Source organism: Hydra viridissima, unplaced genomic scaffold (genome assembly GCF_058129835.1).
Source record: "Hydra viridissima isolate aposymbiotic clone 2 unplaced genomic scaffold, HvirCarnegie_v1 scaffold_2, whole genome shotgun sequence".
Taxonomy (NCBI): Eukaryota; Metazoa; Cnidaria; class Hydrozoa; order Anthoathecata; family Hydridae; genus Hydra; species Hydra viridissima.
Window position 1 is genome coordinate 19,227,673 of NW_028324301.1, and position 22,461 is coordinate 19,250,133.

Genomic DNA, 22,461 nt, shown 5'->3' on the forward strand with positions numbered 1-22,461 from the left:
AATCAAGACAATAGTGTGATGTAATGATAACTTTCAGGTTCATCAAGAGCAAAAAAACTCTTTGGTGATGGTCCTATCTTGAGCACTCATGATCTTGTGCAAGTGTTAGTCAACACAGGCCTGTCAAACACAAACATGAAGAAGTTTGCTTCAACTATCCATCACGTGTCCAAGGGTCAGATTTTGGAGCCTAACTTTCATGAAAACTTTTGTGATGCAGAAAAACAACTCAAAGATCATTTCATCCAAACAAAAATTGAGTTCAGTAACGATAAGTTGCAGAAAAACCAACAAATTGTCATGCATTGCAAAGATCTTACAGATTTCCTCAATTATGTTCTGTTGAATAGACAAATCTATTCATCACACATTGTAAAGCTTGGCCTTGATGGAAGTAGTGGTTTCTTGAAAGTAATTTTGGGCATTCAAGAGGCAGAGCAGAACATGGAGGCAGGGTCACCACCAACCAAGAAAACTTTAGCCACACCAACTGTCAGGGACAGAGGAGTCAAGAAGCAGCTGCTAGTTGCAATTGCTGAGGATGTGCCTGAAAATTACAGTAATATTCAAAAGATCTTCAATCTTCTTGGAATCGAGAAAATTGACCTCCTTCTCTCAACAGATTTGAAGTTAGCCTACATTGTTTTTGGCCTTCAGTCATATGCAAGCTCCTGACCCTTGCACATGGTGTGATGCCTCACAAGAATTTAGCCCAATGTGGCACCCCTAAAACATTTGGCTCTTTGAGACAATGCTTTGAGGATTTCAATGGAAGTGGTCAGGATTTGAAGAAAGCTAAGCTATTCAAAAATGTTGTCAACTTGCCACATCTAAATGTACCAGACAGCACACTTGTCTTGGACGTCATTTCACCAATGGAATTCCACTTACTTCTGGGTGTGGTAAACCATCTTTACAAAATTCTAAGGGAGTCTTGGCCAAAAGTCTCAACTTGGCTAAAGAATCTGCATATCAAACCACACCCTTCTCATGGTGGGCAGTATGCTGCCAATGAATGCAGGAAAATGCTGAAGAATGTGGATCTTCTTAAGATAATGGTAGAACAAGATTGCCTATTCGACATCTTTGATATAATTGACACATAGCAAAAATTTGATTCTGTGGTTTCTGGATGCTTCGGAAACAAAATGAAACCTGGCTATGTAAAAAGAATTTCACACTGCATGATGAATTTCACATTGCATACTTGTCCCTGACAAGAGGAAGCATCACTCCAAAGGTTCATGCAGTATTTTTCCACGTGAAAGAGTTCATTGAAAAACAAAGAGAACCACTAACAAAATACAGTGAGTAGGCATTAGAGGCTTTGCACCACAACTTCAAATCACACTGGAGTAAATATAAAAGGCCAATTGATCATCCTGAGTATGAGAAGTGGCTGCAAACCTGTCTGGTTGACTACAACAGCAAAAGCTTGTAAGGAAGAGAAAGGTATAAATAGTAGAAAATAGTGCACATTTTCTATTCTTTCAATGAGAAAAACTGCTTTTTTCACTCTTGGATAACTTGTTGAGTAAAAGCTGTTGAACTCAACCATATTTTAAGGATCATCGATGAAACTATCAAAGATGCAATTTTCCATTGTATTTTCTTCTGATATTGCAGATTATTTTATAGCAGTTATTGAATATCTTTTGCTTTAGAAAAAAAAAGTATATAAAAACTTGATTTGTTATATTATCTTTTGCAATTTTTTGTTAAACAGTTACCTATTTTGTTTTTTATGCCAATTTAGAATAAAGAATTTTTATAATACTGTAAAAATGCCAAAAAATATTCAATGCTGTCATTTTAAATTTTTTAAGAATAAGCAAAATTTTAAGTGCACTTTTCTTCTGCGGACGGTGATGGATGATTTCAGTTTTTATAGTTTTGAGATCAGGAAAGTGTCAAAATTGCTCCCACCAAAGAGTTTTTCTGGAGCTTACCAGAGTAATTTTTTTCTTCTGCCAATTGGTGTGATTTAACAAATTATGCTGAATATCTACAAGGTGACTGGAAAGTTCTGTCAGTACTTCACAATCAATTTATTTTTGATACAATATACATAAACTACTGAAATTACAGTAACAGATCATTCGTTTCATGGAGGCCAAGTTGTGATGTTATTTAGAATTGACCTTGGACTCCAAAATACCCCACACGGAAAAATCAAGTGGATTCAGGTCGGTAGAGGACGGAGGCCACTCATCCATCATAGGATTTAATAATTAACACTAGAAAACAAATGTAAAAAAAAATATACTAGCAATTGATAAATAGCCTGTGCTAAAAATACAACTAATAATTTACTCAGTTTGAAGGTTTTTAAAGAAATCTTAAGCCTTCAACATCTCAAATAATGATGCAACCTTTTTCTAATTTTAGTTCTGAATTAGTTGATTAGCATGCAGCTGATTTAAAATTCTTCCTGAATATAAATGTATTTTCAAATGTTTGTTCCCCTTTTGTGTTGATTACTAAAAGCAAATAGTAATCCGATTGGCGGCATATTTTCTGAAAATCAACACACAAAACATGAATAACAACTACCTCCCTTTACCATTGTTTTTTCGAACTCTTTTGTTAATTGCTTCTTTTTGCTATTGAAATTACATCAGATAGGAACACGGTAAAGAAGTTTTAGGTACACTAAAAATTGTTTATCGTGTTGCTATCGGTCATGTCGCTTGCTTCTAAAATTAAAAATAACTAGAAAAAGCATTTTCAAATATTTTTTATTTGTTTCTCTTTGCCATAAAACAAGTTACAGAGCTTTTAAAAGACCAGTAAGAACAGAAACACGAAAACGACGAGCCCTATGTCAAGATTCAAGAAACTTTAGACCATGATGAATAGTACGACGAAAGAATGGATGACCGAGAGTTCTATCTTCGGATTTGTTAAGAAAAAGAACATTATTGGGCTACTTCGCTATTCGCCTAACAAAATAATGAATCACTTGAGTTACAAGCCATTTGACCCGTGCCTGCTCGAAAAACGGAAAATCTTCCCTTTAACTTTGCAGACAAACCGAGATCTTCAAATGGTTCATGGAGGCAAACATCGAGTGTCGGCTAAATGCAATTGCTGCTTCCATATTTTCCAAGTAATAATTCTTTAAAAATAAATTGAATCTATGCAAACATCTTTGGTTCAACTCGTTAAATAAATGTTAAATTTGAGTTTTAACATAAACAAAATAAAAAATAAAAAGTAATGATTTGTATATGTTTTACAAATACAGCAACTGGTTTGTCGGACCATCAAACAATATCAGGAACTTAGTCATGATGGCCGCCCCCGAGGAAGCAAAGCGCAAGGCTTCGCAGGAATCATGAAGAAATCGCAGGAACACAGAAGGAATCCAACAGTTTCAATGCGAAAAATAGCTGTGAGACCGGTATTAGTTGCGAATGGTTCGTCAAATAAAAAAAAAAAGATGCATAAGACTTGAAAGATTACGATGTCTTCTTTTTAAACATGCAACTGCCAGAATACTTTTTTCATAGATGAAAAGCTCTTTTCAGTGGAACAAGCGCATTACAATCAAAACGGCAGAATTTGATCAAAAGTAACTCCTGGAACGCCTGCGGTAGTTGAGTTTTAACAAAATCCGCAGTCCATTATGTTTTTAAAAAAAAAAACTCCCGGAACGCCTGCAGTGGTTAAGTTTCAACAAAATCCGCAGTCCATTACGGTTAAAAAAAAAAACTTCTTACTTTTGGCAATTAAGACGTGAAATTCAATCAAGAAATGTATCGTCGAGACATCCCTGAATCTGTATTACTTTTGTGGTTATAAGAGCATATTGGCAATACAAACTGAACCATACAACAGGATACCGCCCAAGTTAACAATGCAAAAGTTACGCAAAAATGGTGCAAGGCGCATTTTTCTGATTTTATAACCTCTGTGGAGTGGTCGCCTTATTCGCTGGATTTAAATTTGATGAAATACATTGTGTTGTCAGTTTTAGACGCAAGTGCTTGCACTAAACACTACAACATTTTTTCGGAGTTAAAGCAAAATTTTGATTGATAAGCTTCGTGAAACCAGACGTAAATAATATTACTACTAAATCATACTGTTATTTTTTGTTTTTAATTTTTTTATTTTTAGCGAAATGTTTCTATATAAAAAATCTTGATCAATGTTTTTTTGTGTTATCCTGTAATTTGTAAATAGTCAATTTACTGCAGTAAAAATGGTCAAAATCAATTATCTTCTGTGAATTCCACAACTATTTCCTGTGAATTATTGATTTTTTTTCTGTTAATTAACTGCCTGTCAAAAACATATTTTTTTAAAAATATTTTTAGGGATGTCTGGAAATGTCCTAACACAAGCCTGATGCCAGGAAAACGATGGTCTCTGACAAGGATTCTGATACGATCCCACCTGTCAAGAAAAGCACCAAAGTTCAACAAGGTGTTCTCGGCATAGCCTATCTATTAAACACGATTATTAAGTTTCGTCTAACTTTAGAAGCCATTTGTAATCAACTACTTCAAGGAGACGCTAAGATTGTTCATAAACTTAACATTTTACAAGTAGAAAACGGTTGACTTTGGTGAAAATCAGTCAAGATGGTTTGTTTACAGTTTTAGATGACAGCTCTGGAAATCTGAAGGAAGTCAGTCCAATCAAAGCCAAATATGACATATCCTCCTCATTTTAAAGGAATTGTTTCTTATCATGGCTGAACTAAAGCAGACCTTTCTCCAACTTTTCAAAATGTTTGTATAAGGCTGAACAAGATTCAGAGGTCACTTGTTGCAGCCATTGACCAACTTGAAAAAAATGAACCTGGCGCGACAACGAACAAAGCTGTACCTTTAGCGTGCGGGCATGCTGGTGCATTGCCAGTAAAATTTCCAAGTTCATTTTAAAGATCATTATTCTGAAGATTAGTTTTTGGTACTATTTGATATTTTTTGTTACTTAATTTGATAATAACGCCATATTTTGTATATTTAGGGTTAATTTTTTTAAATACTAAGTCCTTTCAGATGATTCCAATGACAATGACCTTGCTATTTTCTTTTTTAGTTGATTAACCAGCATCCCTCGATGTTTCACCATCCGTTTTTTTCTTTCTTAATTGACGAATTTCTACTTCAATGTCCCTTTGATTACAAATTCGAATTCTTTCTTACAGTGAAATCACTTACTCTTCTCTTTCATCATGAAAATAATTTTGGAGAACTTTTAAATCAAAAGCTTTATCATGGAAGGTCATATTAAAATCAATACAAATTGAGATCTTCCAAAACCATGATGTTAGAAAAACAATTGTTAATATTTGATTATAGAACTGCTTTGCATTGAGAGAAGAAAACATAAAGTGCATTGATAGTTCTGAAAAAGGTAACCATCATTAATCCTTATTTGGGTGCATGGACGCCTACCAAATTGAGTGATAAAAATAATATATAAAAACTGCTGTGTTGTTTTCTTTCTCTTTTTTTTTTTTTGGCTCTTTAATGAACACTAGCTTTGTATCCAGTCATAGTAGCAGCTTTATTGTAGCACTGTGACCGACAATCTTATAATTTCTTTTTTTTTTTCTTTTTTTTTCTCTAACTGCTTTTCTCTAAACATTATCCTCTGATACTTTGCATTACATGTTTTTTCTAGTAAACTATCAAGAACATTGAATACCATGTTGAGAATAAACTCGTTCTATTTCTTTGGTGAAAGATATGAAAAAGATTCAGGGTGGATTCGACAAAACCTGTGCTCTTTTACAAGTTAAAATTAGAAACTTGTTTCAACAACCCAAATACATTTCCTGTATTATAAATCTGGCTGAAATGACTCTCTATGGGCTTGTAAAGCCAGGCTTTATACCTAAATGTATGTATTGCAGGGTAAAGGTTTTTTCAAAATATCACTCCAATTCTATCACTAATCTTCTCCTTGAATTTGCTCTTAAAGTTCTGCATCAATTATGCCTCTGTTGTTAAGTAAATTTCTTTCCCTTTCTTTCCACTAAGTAAAGCTTTGTGGATGAGTTTTGGAATTTTCATGAAAACTGATTGCCTCTGGTCCTTTTTATTGTTTAAATCTACTTTCTTGCTCAAAGAAACAAGTACCTTTTTTACCCTGTAGCTCTTCTCAAATGAACCTTTCATAGTTCTGACCTCTTATGTACTATTTTCTTAAGTGTAAAAAAAGAAAACAAACATTTATATTTTACGGAAAGAAACAGTTTTAAAAAGGAACCCTGATTAACAGCTATTTTTTTAAAATCCCAGAATAAAAATTGTAAATACAAGAATAAATATATGAAATTCTTCAAGAAGTAAGCGTTTTACAAATTTCACTTCATTTAATTTAACTATTATTCAGAATCAACTACCAACTATTGTTATTCGAAAATCAAATGCTAACCTTTTTCAGAATTTTGAGTAAGCAAAAACGAAAAACAAAAAAAAAAAACATTATAAAAGATTTCAGAGAGATCGACTCTCGTTTATCGTAACCACGTTAGAATACACATGCATCTCTTTTTTTCAATTGCAACAAAATCACAAGAAAGAGAACTTAACATCATATCATGCTTATCGCATGCGCAGAGCTATCTGTCTACTTTTTTAACGGGCTACTTATTTAACGTGACAACGGGCTACTTATTTAACGTGACACCGGACTCAAAACTCTGACTGAAATGTAAGCATCCAGAACTTACCCGGAACTGAGCTTCTTTTCCGGAATTCAAATGAAATAACAAAAATTGTTGTCAAACGAGTAGTTGAAATTAATTTTATCGATGATTTCTAGTTGCAAGACTTCTTAGTTGCAATAATTACTATTTTTGTATAATGCCTGCTAATGTTAAACGCTCATCTGTCAATAAACCACTTAATTACAAGAATGTCGATGAATTGAATAAAGTTGCAAAAAATATAAAAATAATTATCAAGAATCAAGCGCAATGTAAACAGTAAGAAATAAAGATTATTATACACATCTATTTGCTAAAAGTGTATATATCATATTTTTGATTTTTTTTTTTTTTTTTTTTTTTTTTGTACTTTTTTTTTTATAGAAATTCAAATATTAATAAACACTCCAAAGATTAAAGTAATCATAAGTAAAAGGAGTATTAAAATTATTCTTTGAAGTTTTGTAAGAGAATTTCTTCACTTTTTCTCAAAACGATGAGACTTTTATTGAGAAATTATATATATTTTACAGTATCAAAGGTTTTTTATGTATGAATTTGTAGCAAGTGTTGAAGTAAAGGGTTTGAAAAAACAAAATTAAAGTCTCAATAAAAAGTAGCTTGTAAATATACACCTGAAAAAAGATTTCTAATAAAAATTTAAAATAATTTGCAATGTATACATTTTGATTTTATTAGGTTTATGTTGTAAATTTGAACAGCAATTATTCCTATGCGTTAATTTACTAAAAAAACAGTCTATAAAAAGAAGTTAGTAAAATATAGTCCCAAATTTGTATCAGATTTTTCAGCTTTTAGTATTTGAGCAAAAGTAATTATAATTAATTGACTTTGTTAAGCCTAGTAACAAAACATGCTTTTCTTGGTTTATATGAGTTATGATAAAGGTTAAGATAAATTATGTTATAAAGCTACTAATTTAAAATGGAATGACACTGATGATAAGGTTAACTTGTTATTTGGTACTTTATGCTATAATATATTTTAAAGAAGAACTTGTGCCATGCACTTAGTAACTGTTATTGCAATTGAATTTTATTTTTTTGGTATCTAATAAGAACTTTTATCTATGTAGTAACATTTTTTAAATCTGTAGTTCCTCACAAATTAAATGATAGTTTTATAATACTTTTATTTATTGATCTCCTTTGCGTTTGTGTATAGATATTGCAAATCTGCTAATGAAGTATTTAGAAAAGCAGAGAGTCATTACAAAAACGGAGATGAGGAAAATGCATATATTCTGTACATGCGATACTTCTATATCTATGACAAAATTAGAAAATCTTTTGAGTTTAACAAAGATAAAGTATGTAAATTTTCAGTAATGTAAATGAATATATATGTAAAGTATGTAATTTTTATTATGTGGAAAAGTATCTGTTAAAATGTATCTGTTAAAAAGTACTTCTTAAAAGGTATCTATTAAATAGTATCTGTTAAATAAATTAACTGTATTTAACAAAAATCCCTTCAATTTTGTCTTGTTTAAATTTATATTTGTTTTTAAAATTGGCATATACAGCAAAGCTCTTCATATATATAATATATCATATTTTGATCTATTTAAGTAACATTAGTAACCATGGTGAGCTAAAAATTTTTTTTTATTTAATGTGTACTAAGAAATCACAAAATGAACATGTTTTACTTCTTGATAACACTTTTGACATATTTTATTGCAGCTTTTATGTTTTATTTTTAGAAGATATATTTATTAATACTGAAGGAATGTGATACAGAAGCTGGTATGGAAAGAGCAGAAGATCTTTCTCAGTGTTTACATAAAAGGTAGATTGTATTGATCATTTTCCTAGCTTAACTACTAGCTTAAATAGTTGTCATCCAGATAATCAAGATTATGCAACATGTAAAATAGAATGCAATTTAACAATATTGATTGTTATTTAAGATATATGAATCTAGTGAAAGCTGAAGATGCAAGCAAGAAAAAGTATGTGTTCTATTATTTGCTATATATAATCATTTTGTATTATTAGTCACTAAGTAATAAAAAACTCATGAATAAGATGTACTAGTTTAAAACAAAAGAGTTCAAACAGCTGTAATGAGTAAATAATTACTTCTTTTGATCACAAATATATTTGATTTACAAGTCTTTAAATAAGACAATTTTAGATCTTTTAAATTCTTAGGACACAAAAAAATAATTTTTGCTTTGTCATATATTTATTTAATATTTGCATTTAATGACATATTTGCAATACCACTTAAAAGTTTAGTAGTCGTAGCAGTAGCAGTAGCAGCATTTTTAGTAGAAAACTAGTATGTATGGATTTTAGGCAGGTAAAACCAAAGTTTATGACATTTTCACATTTTGTAAATGAGAGCAAAATATTTTACTTATTTTTAGTAATATTTTTGCAAGATAATATCAATTGTGGTTATATATTTCAAAATAATTGTTTTGAATCTATATCAGTAAAACAAAGAGGGTTTACCAAGTTTGTATGTTAAGGGACATGTTTCATTGTAGTGCAGAAATTAAAAGTAAATTTAAGAGCAACAATTATTTTCCTTTTGCTACTGACAAAAAAAAATACAATTGACCATTGCACAGAGAAGTGTGGAAGGTGTTCTTGAGATAAAGGGTGTATAGGAAAAACTTGATATTTCAGCACACCCTATCAAATTCACAATCAATCTCATCTCAAAAGACCAAATAATCCTTCTATAGAAGCATTATTTAGCTGTTAAGTATACATTTGGAGGCAATTTTAAATTCTTTATTTTTACGTTTTAATAGATGGATTTTGAATTTTTTATGTTTGAGATGGTTAACTTCCCAGCATGGTGCAAACTCAAAACTTTTATAAGTTAATGATGATGTGATATGAGGATGGTTTACAAAAAAAGCACCGCAACCGGAACCTGGGCAAAATACCCCAACAAGTTTGCCCTCTTGACCCCCTTGACAAGCTAAATTATATTTTGGAAAAAAAAACTGCGTTACTCTATAGTAGACCAAAGCACTTTTGCATAACTCAAATTTCATCAACAATACTCAATGTGATTAGAAACGGTGACCAGGTAAAATTTACAAACCCCTCAACTTTATGTTAAAGTTGTGTTTTTGTTCAAAAAGTTTCTCCCTCAATCAGGGTCAAGAGGCAAATAGTTAAGGTATTTTCATAAAAATAACATATAGCTTTGCTGCCAAATATTATTTTCTTAAAAATTGAAAATTAGCATTAGTATATTATTTTACTGTAGTAATTTCAATGTCACAGATTGACCTTAAGTGTAAATCAAAGTAAATTAGTGACATCAGATTGTGGGAATTAAAGAATAATTTGGAAGATCTGATCTCTTTTTCATTCAACCCTTATACCAATTTGGTTTAAACAATCTGTAATTGTGGTAGTTGGATTAATGTGAGTTGAAGACACTCAAAAAAAAAAAAATACTTTTGTTGCAAGAAAATAGTCAGCTTTAATATTAAGAAACAATTTAAAGAAATAATTTCCAATACCAAATAAACCAAAAAGTCACGAAGACTGTAGAAGTTCTGTATGTCTGTTATGCATGAGAAAAAGTGATAGATATTTAAATTACTTTATTATAGCAAGAATCCGAAAACTTGTTAAAATGACATAAATCATGCAGATGAACGAGTTCAACATGGTATTTGCAACTTATGTGGAACTATTTTACAAAAAAGAGATGTCGGTGATATGACGTGTTCATTGCAACCTCTCAACAATTTCGATGGTTATCAAGCCTTTTACATGAACATCTAGTGCATGTGATTGTCTTATTTGCTGAATTGGAAAACAAAAGTTTTGAGGATTAAACTAACAAGGCGCAGTTGGACAGAGATTACAGGTAAAACCATTTGTCAAACTTGGGATTGATGGCAGAGGATCATTTTTGAAAGTGAGCTCGGCTGTTGTTAAGGTAACTGACGATAGTGACAAAATGAGTAGTTCTCAGCAAAAAAAGAGTCACATGTTAACATGTTCAATAGCTTGAGACGGTGTTAAATGTCAACTAATTAATGCCATTGTTGAAAATGCAGCTGAAATATACGAGATTCTTAAAGCATCAATGAATATTATTCAAGTGAATGATGTGGCATTTTACATTTCATGCAATCTAAAAGTGGCCAATCTCATTTGTGGAATTCAATCCCATTCAAGCAAGCATCCTTGCTGCTGGTGTGATGTCGATTCTGACAATCTATTAGAATGTGGATCTCTAAGATCTTTTGGCACTTTGAAGGAAAGATATGCGGAGCTTGTTGCTTATGGCTCAGATGTAGACTTTGCAAATGTAATTCATTCAGCGTTGATCAATATGGATAACTCAGTGTTCATTTTAGATGTTATTCCGCCAATGGAACTCCATCTTCTTCTTGGAATTGATAACCGTCTTTTCAAATATCTTTCAGATTTCCAGCCTGATGCAAAAGAATGGCCATCTGAGTTGCACATTCAGCTCCAGCTGTGCCAAGGTAGACAATTCAAAGGCAACAATTGCCAAACGCTTTTAAAAAACATTGACACTCTCCAACGAATTACTGAAAAAGCTTGTGCTTATAAAGTCTTTGGTTTTATTGAAACTCTGAGACATTTTAAAGAAGTTGTTTCTTCATGTTTGGAACAATACTAAAGGGAAGCTTTATGACTGAACTTCAGAAATTCAAAGGATTTTTCCTATTTTTTCCTATATCGGTCGCACCGTTGGTCCATGATGTTTTCTAGCATGTTGAAGAACTTGTGTTAAAGCATCAATCTTCACTCGGAATCTTTAGCGAACAAGCAACTGAAACATTGCTCTCAAAATTCAATGTTCATCAGGAAAGATACGAGTACTGCTCTGAGCATCCAGAGTATGGAAAACAAATTTATAGTTGTGTTGTTGACTATAACAGCAAGTAGTTTTTTTCAGTTTTTAACTAACATACAATTATTTGCAAGGAACTAAAATAATATTTATAGGTAGACATCCATGGAGAACTTATCTCAACCTTTGGTGCACTTCAGATGAGATGTTTAGAAATCTAATTTCGACCAAGCTAAATTTAGAGTTTAAACAATAAGGTTAAGGTTACATCTTTTTTTTTTTTAATGTTTATGATAATTGATTTTTGCAACAACATTTTCCGCCATTTTCACAAAAATCTCCCAATATATTTGCCCTCTTGAATCCCATTTAAAAAGATAATTTTTTTTGAAAAAAAAAACTCCGCTATCTTAAATCAAATCAAAATTCATTAAAAAAAAGCAAGTTTAATCAAATTTATTTATTGTTGATGAAATTTGATTTGTATAAACGAGCTTTGTTCTACTATAGAATAACGTACTTTTTTGCCAAAATAATATTTTCTTTGATGGGGGTCAAGAGGGCAAAATTGTTGGGGTATTTTTTTCCCCAAGTTCTGATTGTTTTAATTGTTCGTAAACCATCCTCATTTGACATCACCTTGAACATATAAAAGTTTATTTGCTTGCACCATGCTGGTAAATTAACCATCTCAAATACACAAATTTCTACGTCCACCTGAAAAAACACAAAAATCAAACTCTAAAAGAATTAAAAGATTTTAAAAGCACCTGCAAATGTACTTATAAGGTCTACGCAATGCTTTCACAGAAGGATTTTTTGGTACTTTCAGATGAGGTTGATCGTGAATTTGACGAGATGTGATAGTAATCCCAAACTTATATCAACTTGAATGTTTTGAAACAGGGTTTTGTGTTTCAGTTAAGCTAATGATAATTTTACACAATAAAGCAGTAAAAACTTTTTGAGAGTGCCATTTTCGGAGATTGTTTGTCGTATATATCAATTTAAGATAATGAAATTTTGCATCAACTGTCTGCTTTTTTAAGTTTATAAATTAATGTAACCACTGTGTCTAGCTCTAAGTAATAGTGCACTGCTTTGTAACATTCTGAAATAGATTTCTCATGTATAAGAGTCTTGAGGAAAACAATACTTTTAATAGTTATTTAAAAAATTTTCTTAGTGGTTTGGTGCTTTTATTGTAAATTAAAAGCATTTTATAAAAATTTAGAAAAGATGTTTAATTTTTTATTACTTTCTTTTAAATTTTACAGAATGTTCATACTATGAAAAACATTTTTTGTAAGTATTTTCTTCTTGTCATTCTGCCACTTCGGTCTGCCCTTGTTTAAATGTCTTATTGAGGGTTTTCATACTCTGCTGGTATATGTTTCAACTATTGTTAGTCATTCATTTTTTACAGATTTACTAGTATTTTTTAGCAGTAGTTTGCCATGTAAACATTCATCCAGAATAAGAATGCTTGCACAACAAGCTTTAGTTTTGCTCTTCATTTTATTGTCAATGAAACATATTCCGGCTTATTAGGATAAAATATAAATTCAAACAGGCATAAGCTTAAAATTTTATCTTATCCTCTTTAGTAATTTTTTTCCTGTTTTTTATTTTGTTCATGTCTTTTATTTTGTGCTTTACAGCTGGAAATTCTCCATCACATATTTTTTAAGCGGCTGATAATCCTAACAGATTTTTGATCATAGCATTGCTTTTGCTTTCAAAAATCAAGGACATTGATTGCAAACTAAGTCCAACTCATTAGTTCATCAAAATTGTTATTACAAGTATAGCCATTCAAGCATGATTCCACTTTGTTAGATCTCTTTAATGTTTATTCTGCATGGGAGGAGTAGGAAGTTTTTTTCCCAGTTTCATGATATTCACACAAAATTTATGCATCAATTATATATACACACAAAATTTATGCATCAATTGTTGACAGAAATAAAATGTTTCCTAGGCAGAATTTATTTGTGTTAGTTTTTCTTGCGCTATGTTAATGTTTATTATTAGTATTACCACAACACGGTCTTGCTTTCAAAAAAAATGTAAAATGAGTACATGAAGTGAGTGGTAATTGTTTCAAATACTGCTTCTGCTAAATATTTTGCGGCCACATATTATCAGGAAATAAGCTTCCTCTCCTTCACAGATAATAATCTGAAGAGTGATTGGTCAGACTTTATGGGTTAGATGTCCTATGTAACTTTCAAAAAGGTCTTATCTTGTCAGATGATGTATTTCAATAAAGTAACAGCTGTTCTCCAACAGTAATAATGATTCTTATGGATATTAAAATAACTCATTTTTGCACAAAATTGTGCTTAGCAACTTTCATCAATGAAATATTAGTATATGAATCTGTTAGTAAAATAATTATCGTGTTTTAAATCATTTTTTGGATATTCTTACAAGTTAATATCTTTTTCTAAAGTTTGATGATTTACAGCTTTGACATGGTTTACATTTTATTCAATGATTGCAAAGATAAAAGAATTTCAACGTTTTTTTATGCATGGCATTTAAAACACTTATTTTTAATTATTTTTTTTTATTTTATTTCTTTTTTTATATATATATAACATATCCTCTGTGTTGTAACAGAAAGGTAATAGCAGATTCAAAGTGGAATCAAAGTTTGTAATTTTTCACACAACATTTATGAAATATATAATATTGTAAATATACTTTGTTTTTTAAAGGTCCTGATCAGTTAATAACTTTTTTAGGAGTGCAATTTTTTGTAATTACATGTTATTTTAGTCATACAAATTCTTATTCCACTTCTACTCTTTCTTTCAATTAGTTTTATTTATCTTTTTTTCAGAGCTTCAAATAATTTGAATGTAAGTTGTTTTTTCTTTTTTGTTGTTGTTTTTTTTAACTAAACATTACTAAAAAAAGCAATAAAAGTAGTAAAATATTATTTTAAATAGGGAAATTTTTTTGACACTTCGAATTTGAAATATTTTCAATATTGAAATAACTTTTGATTGTTTAGGAGGAAGTAGATCTGATTTTGCCTGATGTTCCAAGCGATTTAAAAGTTAAACAATTTGACATAGTCAAAGAAAAAGAAAATACCACAAAGGATCAGGAGGACAAGAGGGAGGTTTCTTTAAGAAGTATAAATACTGTTAAAGAGAAATCAAGTTGCAAATTTATTTCTGTTTATGATCTATATGAAATTCTAAAAGATTCTAAAAGCCATCCTCATTCTACTCTAATAATTGATGTACGACCTGTTGATGAATACAATGAAGCAAGTATTTCTCATCAATGCATGATTAATGTGCCAGAGAACCTTTTAAAGTCTGGTGCTAATGTTAATACAATTGAAATGAAACTCAGTAAAGAAGCTTGGGAATTATGGAGGAGTCGTTTTGAAAAACAAAATGTTATTATCATTGATTATAATTTCAATGAAAACTCCATTTCTATACCATGTCCTGTTACTATTCTTGCTGATATTTTGCTAAAGTTTGAAGGCAATTTTAAATTGTTTGCTCTGTTGGGTGGATTCAAACAATGGCATCTATCCTATCCTTCATTAACAACAAACCCTGTATACATCAAAGCTGTAAGTATTTTATCATTATTTGTCTTTTTTTATTTGAAGTCTGTTTTTCTATAATAATAAATGCAAACTTTTTATATAAATTTAAATGCAAAATAAAAAAAATTGTTTTAAAAAAGTTCTTTTAAGTAAAAACAGGATTTCTTTTTATGTCATCTTAAATAAAGCTTCATACAGATTTTAGGCCCAGTAATTCAGGTTCTAAAGTTCTAATTACAATAGTAATAATTTTTTAGGTTCAAAATCTGCACATAGATCAAGATCCACTTAGTCTCATAAAAGACCTTAGTTATCCAGTGCTCCCTGCTAATGTCAGTAAAATGTAAGAAAATCTAAAATAATTTTCTGTATAATTTTACATTAAAGTTATAAAGTTGAAAAGTCAATCTTTCCCAAATTGAAATTTTTCCATTGAATTTTACATTTTCATGTTATTCTAGGAAAGAAGAAACAATCACTTCTACATCAATTGCAAATGTCAATGTTACTCCTCCTGGTGAAAAACAAAACGGAAAAAGTGAAAATACAACTACCTCAAAAGATGATTATTTTGCTGTACCAATAGTGAAACAGATGATTGCCAATCAAAAAATCTCTAATGGTGGAGTTTTACAGAATTCTATGTCTGAAGTAATTCCAGTAAATCTAAAATCTGAACAAACTAAGCTGGAACTTATTGAAGAGAGAATCCCATCAGCTAAAAATACTTCTTCGTTAAATTTAAGTACTGAGCAGAATGAAAAGCCAAGTTCTGTTAAGCCAAATAATGGATCTCTTTCAGAGGTTTCTTCAACTTACAATGTTCCCAAAGAATCCTCTGATTCTTCTAATGTTATCTCTAATCAACCACAGAATCCATCCGTAATTAATTCAAATGATAAAGCGAATGATGTTTCCAAGATTGTTGTTTCAAGCTTAAGCAAATTAACTACAGTGCTACCTGCCTCAGGATCATCAATCAAGCTTGATAAACCTGCTGGTATCAGTGTTGTATCGCAGGTTTCTCCAATGCCAAATGTGTTAACTAATAAACTCCCACCTACCTCTTCTTTAACCCAATTCAATATTTCAACCACTCATTCCCCAACTATTAAACCACAAGTACCTTTGCAGCCACAGTCCAATTATCAAGTTCAAGTGCCATCTCATTCAGTTGAACAACAAACTCCTGTCTCTTTTATTTCATCACCAGCAACTTCAAATGAATCAAAAAATACATCTGAAATAACACCAGTAAACAATCTTACAACTTCATTGTCTACACAAAATATTAACTTCCCTTACTTAGCAACAAAATCTACTGGATCAACTCAAGCTTCATTAAATTCTTCAAAACCACCTATAAACAGTCAAAATTCAAAAATGCCTGATGCTAAACTTAGTGTTATTCCAAATACTTCACTTTCATCAACAAATGGTTTTCCATTTGAAACACAAAAACCTAAAAAACCTTTCACTACACCATTTGGTTTGCCAAATGGTTGGGAAAAAGCTATTAGTCATACAGGGAGAATTTATTATAAAGATCATAACACAGCAACAACCCACTGGGATTTACCTTTAGAAATTCAGCACCAGTTATCAACAAAGGTTTCACCAAAAAATGAACCTGAAGTTGGAATTAAACCATTGACAGAGCCTCTAACAGCACCTTTAACAGCGCCTCTAGCAGCACCAAAAATTTCTCTTAAAAATGATGCAGAATCAAAAATGAAAAGATCTCTCTCCTCCCCAAACCTAAATGAATCAGGTGCTGATCAACTCTTGAAGAAACCCCTGCCTGTTATTGATCGTTCATCCAAGCCAATGTAATCTTTTTTTTTTTTTTACTCTATTTTTGCTTCTTCCTTACTTCTACCTTCTTTACCCAAGCACTTCTTTTTAGAGAAAGCACACCTGTTTTGGTTGACAGATCAACCAAACCTGTGTCAGCATCAAGGCTAGAAAAGTTGGCTCCAGTCTATGGCAGTAAGGTATAAACTTGTTTTTATAAAACATAAATATGCATATAAATTGTATTTATTAATGATATTATATGTATGTTTAGAATTGGTTACTTTGTTTAGTACTACTCATTACATTGATGTTTCAAAAAATATCTCTGACCAATTTTTTTACTTAAATTATTCAAGAGTATGATGATAAACTCACACATTTTCATTTTAACAATTTTTCATGTTAAAATTTTATGCCATTTAGAAGTGTTCAAAAAAGTGGACAAAAATTTATACATCAAGTGTATTTATAAATCTAGCCGACTAACATATCCTTTCAACTTTTATACCGAGTGAAAGCTTATTTTTTTTAGAGTTTTTTAGTTTACTTCTTAATTAAACTTTTCAAACTTAAAATTAAAACCTAACAAGAATACTTTTATATGGTTAATTTACATTTTTTTAAATTTTTAATTCATTTGCTACATTTAAAAGATGTTTTAATAGTTGCAGGTTAGTATTTTAAAAATATTAAGTATAAAGATGTTTTATTGATGTCAATGAAAATTTCTTCTATTGAAACTGCTAGTTTCCAAGTATTATTCTCTTATCATATATTTGCATTATTCCATCATTGTCAGAATAAAACCGCTCATACATCGTTTCTAATAAAACATTTTTTACAACATGAACTCCTGTTTTTGTTGGAACTTGAATTTGTGTTTTAAATTTAAGTCCAAAATTAATCCAACACGCTAGGTCACCAGAATTCTTAGCATTATAAAATTAATAGTAATAACTTGCGACTATTGGATTTCTGAATTGATTTAGCATTCGATTTAAAAACACACCGAAGGATGCGGCAAATAATTAGTTAATGATAATTCTCACATCTGTTCCAAAAACATGACTGGATAAAATCATTGAACATTTAATTTCGGTAATATTTTGTCCTTTGAATTCATATTTAGTTTCGATTTGAATAGCAATTAAATAATTAAACTTTCTTCTAATTGGGTCAATAAAGTCTAAAACATCAGGATCTTTTGGATTATCTTCAAGGTAAATGAACCCAATCAAATCTGTTTCTAAAAACAAATCTCCCATTCTCAGACTTTTTATAACTTTGTCTTGCAATAACTTTTTCTTTTGAGTTATAATTATCATTTTTCAAAGGAGTTTCAGATACTCCACTACAAAATGTCCCATTCCAAAATTTAAAAGGCAGATAAGAATAAGGGTTATATGGAAACTTTAGATTCCACCAATCGTCATTAACTTTGCTTCGCAAATTATTCTTTTTCGACCATTTCATCCATTTCATCCATTTCATCCATTTCATCCATTTCATCCATTTCACACCATTATTCATATAAGCACTTTTCAAAAACAGCATTGTCATTATCGTTCATTTTCAAATAACAATTGTTCATAAACTTTACAATACTGTTATATATATATATATATATATTCTGTTTTGTTCGACGATGTTTCTAAAATCATGGAATAAGAATGACTTTATCAGCTATTCAATCCGATTTTATCGGTTCGTTATTCAAAGCAGGATGAGAAAATATTAAAAATAAATTCATAATAATTATTTTTGTGATAATCTTTTACTTTTTGAATCCACGGATCGTCTTTCAGTTCTTTTACTTTTCCCAATACTGACAAATTAATCGGAATCATCAAGGATTGCAAATGTATGATGGAATCTTTTTTCAAAGAATTTATAACCACGTTTTTTCTAAATTCAAAACGAAAAAAAGTGAGAAAAACTCGTTGACAATATAAAAATTGCCTTTCATAAAAGAAAGATCGCCACAAATTTCTGAATAATAATAATGCGTTGATTCCTATAGCAAATCGCCCAATACTTCTTCTCACAACATTTGTTCTCAATTTTGTTTTTTCTTCAATTTTTTTTTTATATCATGTAATAGAACCAAGTAACTTATTTAAATATGGTATTATGAAAGAATAGTAACGAGCAGATGCCCTTCCTGAAATTAACCTGTTTTGCAGATCAGGATAATTCAAAAATAGGGTTTGTTGTTCCCTATGGAGGGAAACTGTTTCTTTTTTCCTCTATTTACATTTTTTCCATAATATGAGGTATAGGAATAAAAGATAGAACAGATAAGAATTTTTTTTATAGACTGACAAGCTAAATCAAAAACAAGTCTGGGTGTCCTTTATGTAAAACACTTTCTCTCCGTTGGGAAAACATAATTCTACTTTTACTATGTAAAGAAAAGGATTTAAAATACTCACTCCGCATAAATGAATTTAACAAATTTATTAACGTTTTAGTTTAAATTCATTTTTTCGATAAATAATTGTCTCTTACAAACTTTGTCCCTTCCTGGTTTTGTAATTGGCACAAACTCATTATCATCTATTATAAGAGTAAAAAAATATATAGAATATTTATCTATAAAGTTGATAAAAATGACAACAAAGTAAATATTTACAGATCAATGTCATTTTTAATCTACCAAAAAAAACTTAACCTCTTCTACCACATTTTCATCAGAATCTGAACTAGCAGCACATGTTGAGTATGCCCAATTTTCCCAAGTTTCTAAACTACCTAAAAGCAATTCTAAGAAAAATGATTTGAATATTTCATTTTGCAGCGAAGCCTGAATAACCTTCTGTGATTCTATATAATAATCCCGGCTAAACTTAAAACATACTTCATGGTTGTAGAAGAAATAGGAATTGACCTATTTCATGGTTGTAGAAGAAATAGGTTGTAGAAGAAATAGGAATATGACCTTCCTGTGTACAAGTTTCCCATACATCCAATCTTGCTGAGGAATCTGCTTCTTTCTTAAAGCACGCTCTTTTTTGGCCTTTGGTGGATACCTGACAATATCTTTACCCTCTAGCCAACAAAGTGGAACCATGCCTTCTTCTTCTATTAATACCCCATAGACAAATGCCGGTTCTGGGACATGAGCATGAACACCGATGCAAAACGCAAAATAAACGCTTCAATTTTTTATGTAAATAATGTCTTAAACGCCGATTTTTTAGTATTCAAGGATGATATTGATTGTTTTTCACTTTTAAAAGCGTGTATCCTTTTAAAAATGGTTTCTTCAAAATTTAAAGCCTTGTTCTCCTGTGTCTTTTATCATCTTTTGAGCTGAGTGTTATCACAAGCTTGTTGTGTAGTGTCCAATGGCTAAGGTTCTGTGATCATTCAATAGGATTCTTTTGTCGTCGTTAGCGCTGAGTGCGACTTTGTTAATTTCTTCAGTGTAGACGTCATGAAGATGGGATCGGAAAACGTTCATGGTTGCAAGCTGTTCATTTCCACTCAATAAGCAGTCTTTAAAATGTTGATGCCTTATTTTATTTTCAACCACGTTCTTTTTGACCCCTTTGCATTTTTTGCGTTCTTCATTAGTGAGGTAGTAAGAGTAGAGTTTGGGTCGAAGTCCAACAAACTCTTTAATTTGCTTACCACCGGCTTCGTCTTTGAACATTCCGATAACCTTATTGTTTAAGCCTACTTTGAAACCAACGTTTTCAATGGCAGGATGGTCTTTAGGAAAGTTGTTTGTGTCAAATTTGGTTTCAACATCATCAGCAATGTCTTTGTAAAAATCTTCTGTTTCGATTTCAAAAAAGAGTGAGTCAGTGTCAGTCATGAGCAGCTTAGCTTTATCGCCGTATTTAGGCTTGATGTAGTCGTAATAGAACTCATAGATGAGAGTCTTGCTGATGTCGAGGATGCACATTCCTAAAAAAACGGGTTTGTCGTAAGTGACTTGTGTTTTCTTCATGTGAATCGCAGCTAGGTTTTCATCAAAAATGACGTGTCGTTTATATCGAGTTTCTTTAGTTAATTTTAACTTCTTTTCTTGTGGTGACAAGTTTAATATCAACGTGTTTTTCAATGTTCTCCATGGTTTTTCCAAAGACAGCATTGTTCATGAGTTTAAAAAATTCTTTTTCACTTTCGTTTCGACCTGGTTCTGCTCTCTTTTGGGTGTTGAAATCGATGTATGGTTTCATCCAAGGTTCTTCTCTAAAGGTGAAGGCTCGATGAATTTTGGTGATGACTAAGCCTAATCGTTCATAGAGTTTTAGGTTTTCATGATGAACGACGTATTTTACTTTGTTGTTTAAATTGGGAACCAGCTTGGCTACTTTTCCAATGGTTAATCTTTCAGGAGCTAAAGGGTAATCGTTGTGTAAATCGTGAAGCTCTTTAGGATAGCTCAAGTCAACTTCGAGAAAGCAAGGCATGCTGCGCCAATTTTTAAGTTCTTCATCATTCATCCATCTGAATCCTCTAACGGGAAGAGGTTTGCTCATAGCCCATCCGTAAAGATTGTTGGCGTCTAAATACATGAGGAATTTAGATGGTTTTGAAGGGTCATAGCCTTGCATGTATTTGTTGTTAGCAGTTCCAAGTCGGTTTGAGATCATGCTAATTCCACCGCGTATTCTTTTTTTAACCATGTTGAGCATATCAGGATCGCTTAAAAGTTCAATTTCAGCTTTTGTACTTTTATAACAGGCTTCCATACCGAGTCCAGGACAGGTGTAAAACTGAGCAGGATCAAGATCGTAATTTTTTATGCAAGCGTCTCTAAAATTTTCAATAGCGTCTTCTAGAATTAAGACATCAGACACGTTATAAACTTCTAGGTAATCTCTAAAGGTTTTGCATCCAAATACTTTCCAAACGTTTTGCGCATGCGCGTATTCTGTATCAGTGATGTGTTTGTCATCTAGTCTGGAGTAAAAGTCTTCTTTAGGCGGTAATTGCGTTTCATATAATTTTTCAATGGAGTCCATCCATTCGTAAGGGAAAATACCTTTTTTTCTTATCAGGTCAAACTTTTCCTTTTCAGGATAATATTCTCTAGCGTTTATGCATTGTTCATCGGTTAGATTTTTAGAGAGTTTGTCTAATTTGTCAGGCATGAACCTGAAGCTGTCAAGAAGCCTCATTTCTCTCAATACTTCCTTTGGTTCATCTTTCTTATCAATAGTGTCTCCTACTTTGATTTTTTTAGAGAAGCTGATATATTTTTCATCATTGTTGGGAATGCAATTGAGTTTCCCACCTAATTTCTTGATGAACAAATGGCTGTCATAGCCAGACAAGTTGTGTATAAATACGGGAATAAATTTTGGAATTCGATATTTTTTATTGCAGACATTGTGAGCAGCACCGCGGTACTTTCCAGTCAAATGACAGTGTTCCCATACTTTGTCACCGTTAAGATCCTTTTTGAAAATGTGACATTCGGTTGCAGCTTCAAACTTCTTCTTATCCTCATCAGTCTCTATTCTATTTTTCTTCCATTGTTCTTGTAGTGAATCGATAATTTTCCAAATCTTTTTATGGTCTTCTTCAAGACTGGTGATGAACTTTTGAGCCACATCATCCTCATCGCTTTCTGCTG

At 31.2% G+C, this 22,461-nt stretch overlaps 1 protein-coding gene and 1 pseudogene across 4 annotated transcripts in view; both read left to right on the plus strand.

The window, feature by feature from the left end:
• The first annotated feature begins 6,661 nt into the window (after positions 1-6,661).
• Positions 6,662-22,461, plus strand: part of LOC145185665 (uncharacterized) — a 45,944-nt gene continuing 30,144 nt past the window's right edge. The window contains exons 1-10 of one of the 3 annotated variants that reach the window (XM_090078510.1): positions 6,662-6,949; positions 7,856-8,000; positions 8,397-8,482; positions 8,604-8,645; positions 14,346-14,364; positions 14,520-15,098; positions 15,332-15,417; positions 15,536-16,903; positions 16,981-17,068; positions 17,295-17,380. In XM_090078510.1, the coding sequence (XP_089934636.1) occupies positions 6,828-6,949; positions 7,856-8,000; positions 8,397-8,482; positions 8,604-8,645; positions 14,346-14,364; positions 14,520-15,098; positions 15,332-15,417; positions 15,536-16,903; positions 16,981-17,068; positions 17,295-17,357 (2,598 nt within the window). In that variant the 5' untranslated portion in view covers positions 6,662-6,827 and the 3' untranslated portion in view covers positions 17,358-17,380. Of the gene's footprint in view, positions 6,950-7,855; positions 8,001-8,396; positions 8,483-8,603; positions 8,646-14,345; positions 14,365-14,519; positions 15,099-15,331; positions 15,418-15,535; positions 16,904-16,980; positions 17,069-17,294; positions 17,381-22,461 lie in introns of those variants that run through there. The other 2 variants (XM_090078509.1, XM_090078508.1) reach the window with 2 other exon arrangements.
• Positions 10,511-14,011, plus strand: LOC149892336 (uncharacterized; annotated as a pseudogene). Its single transcript, XR_016450317.1, has one exon. The product of XR_016450317.1 is annotated as an uncharacterized LOC149892336 (transcript).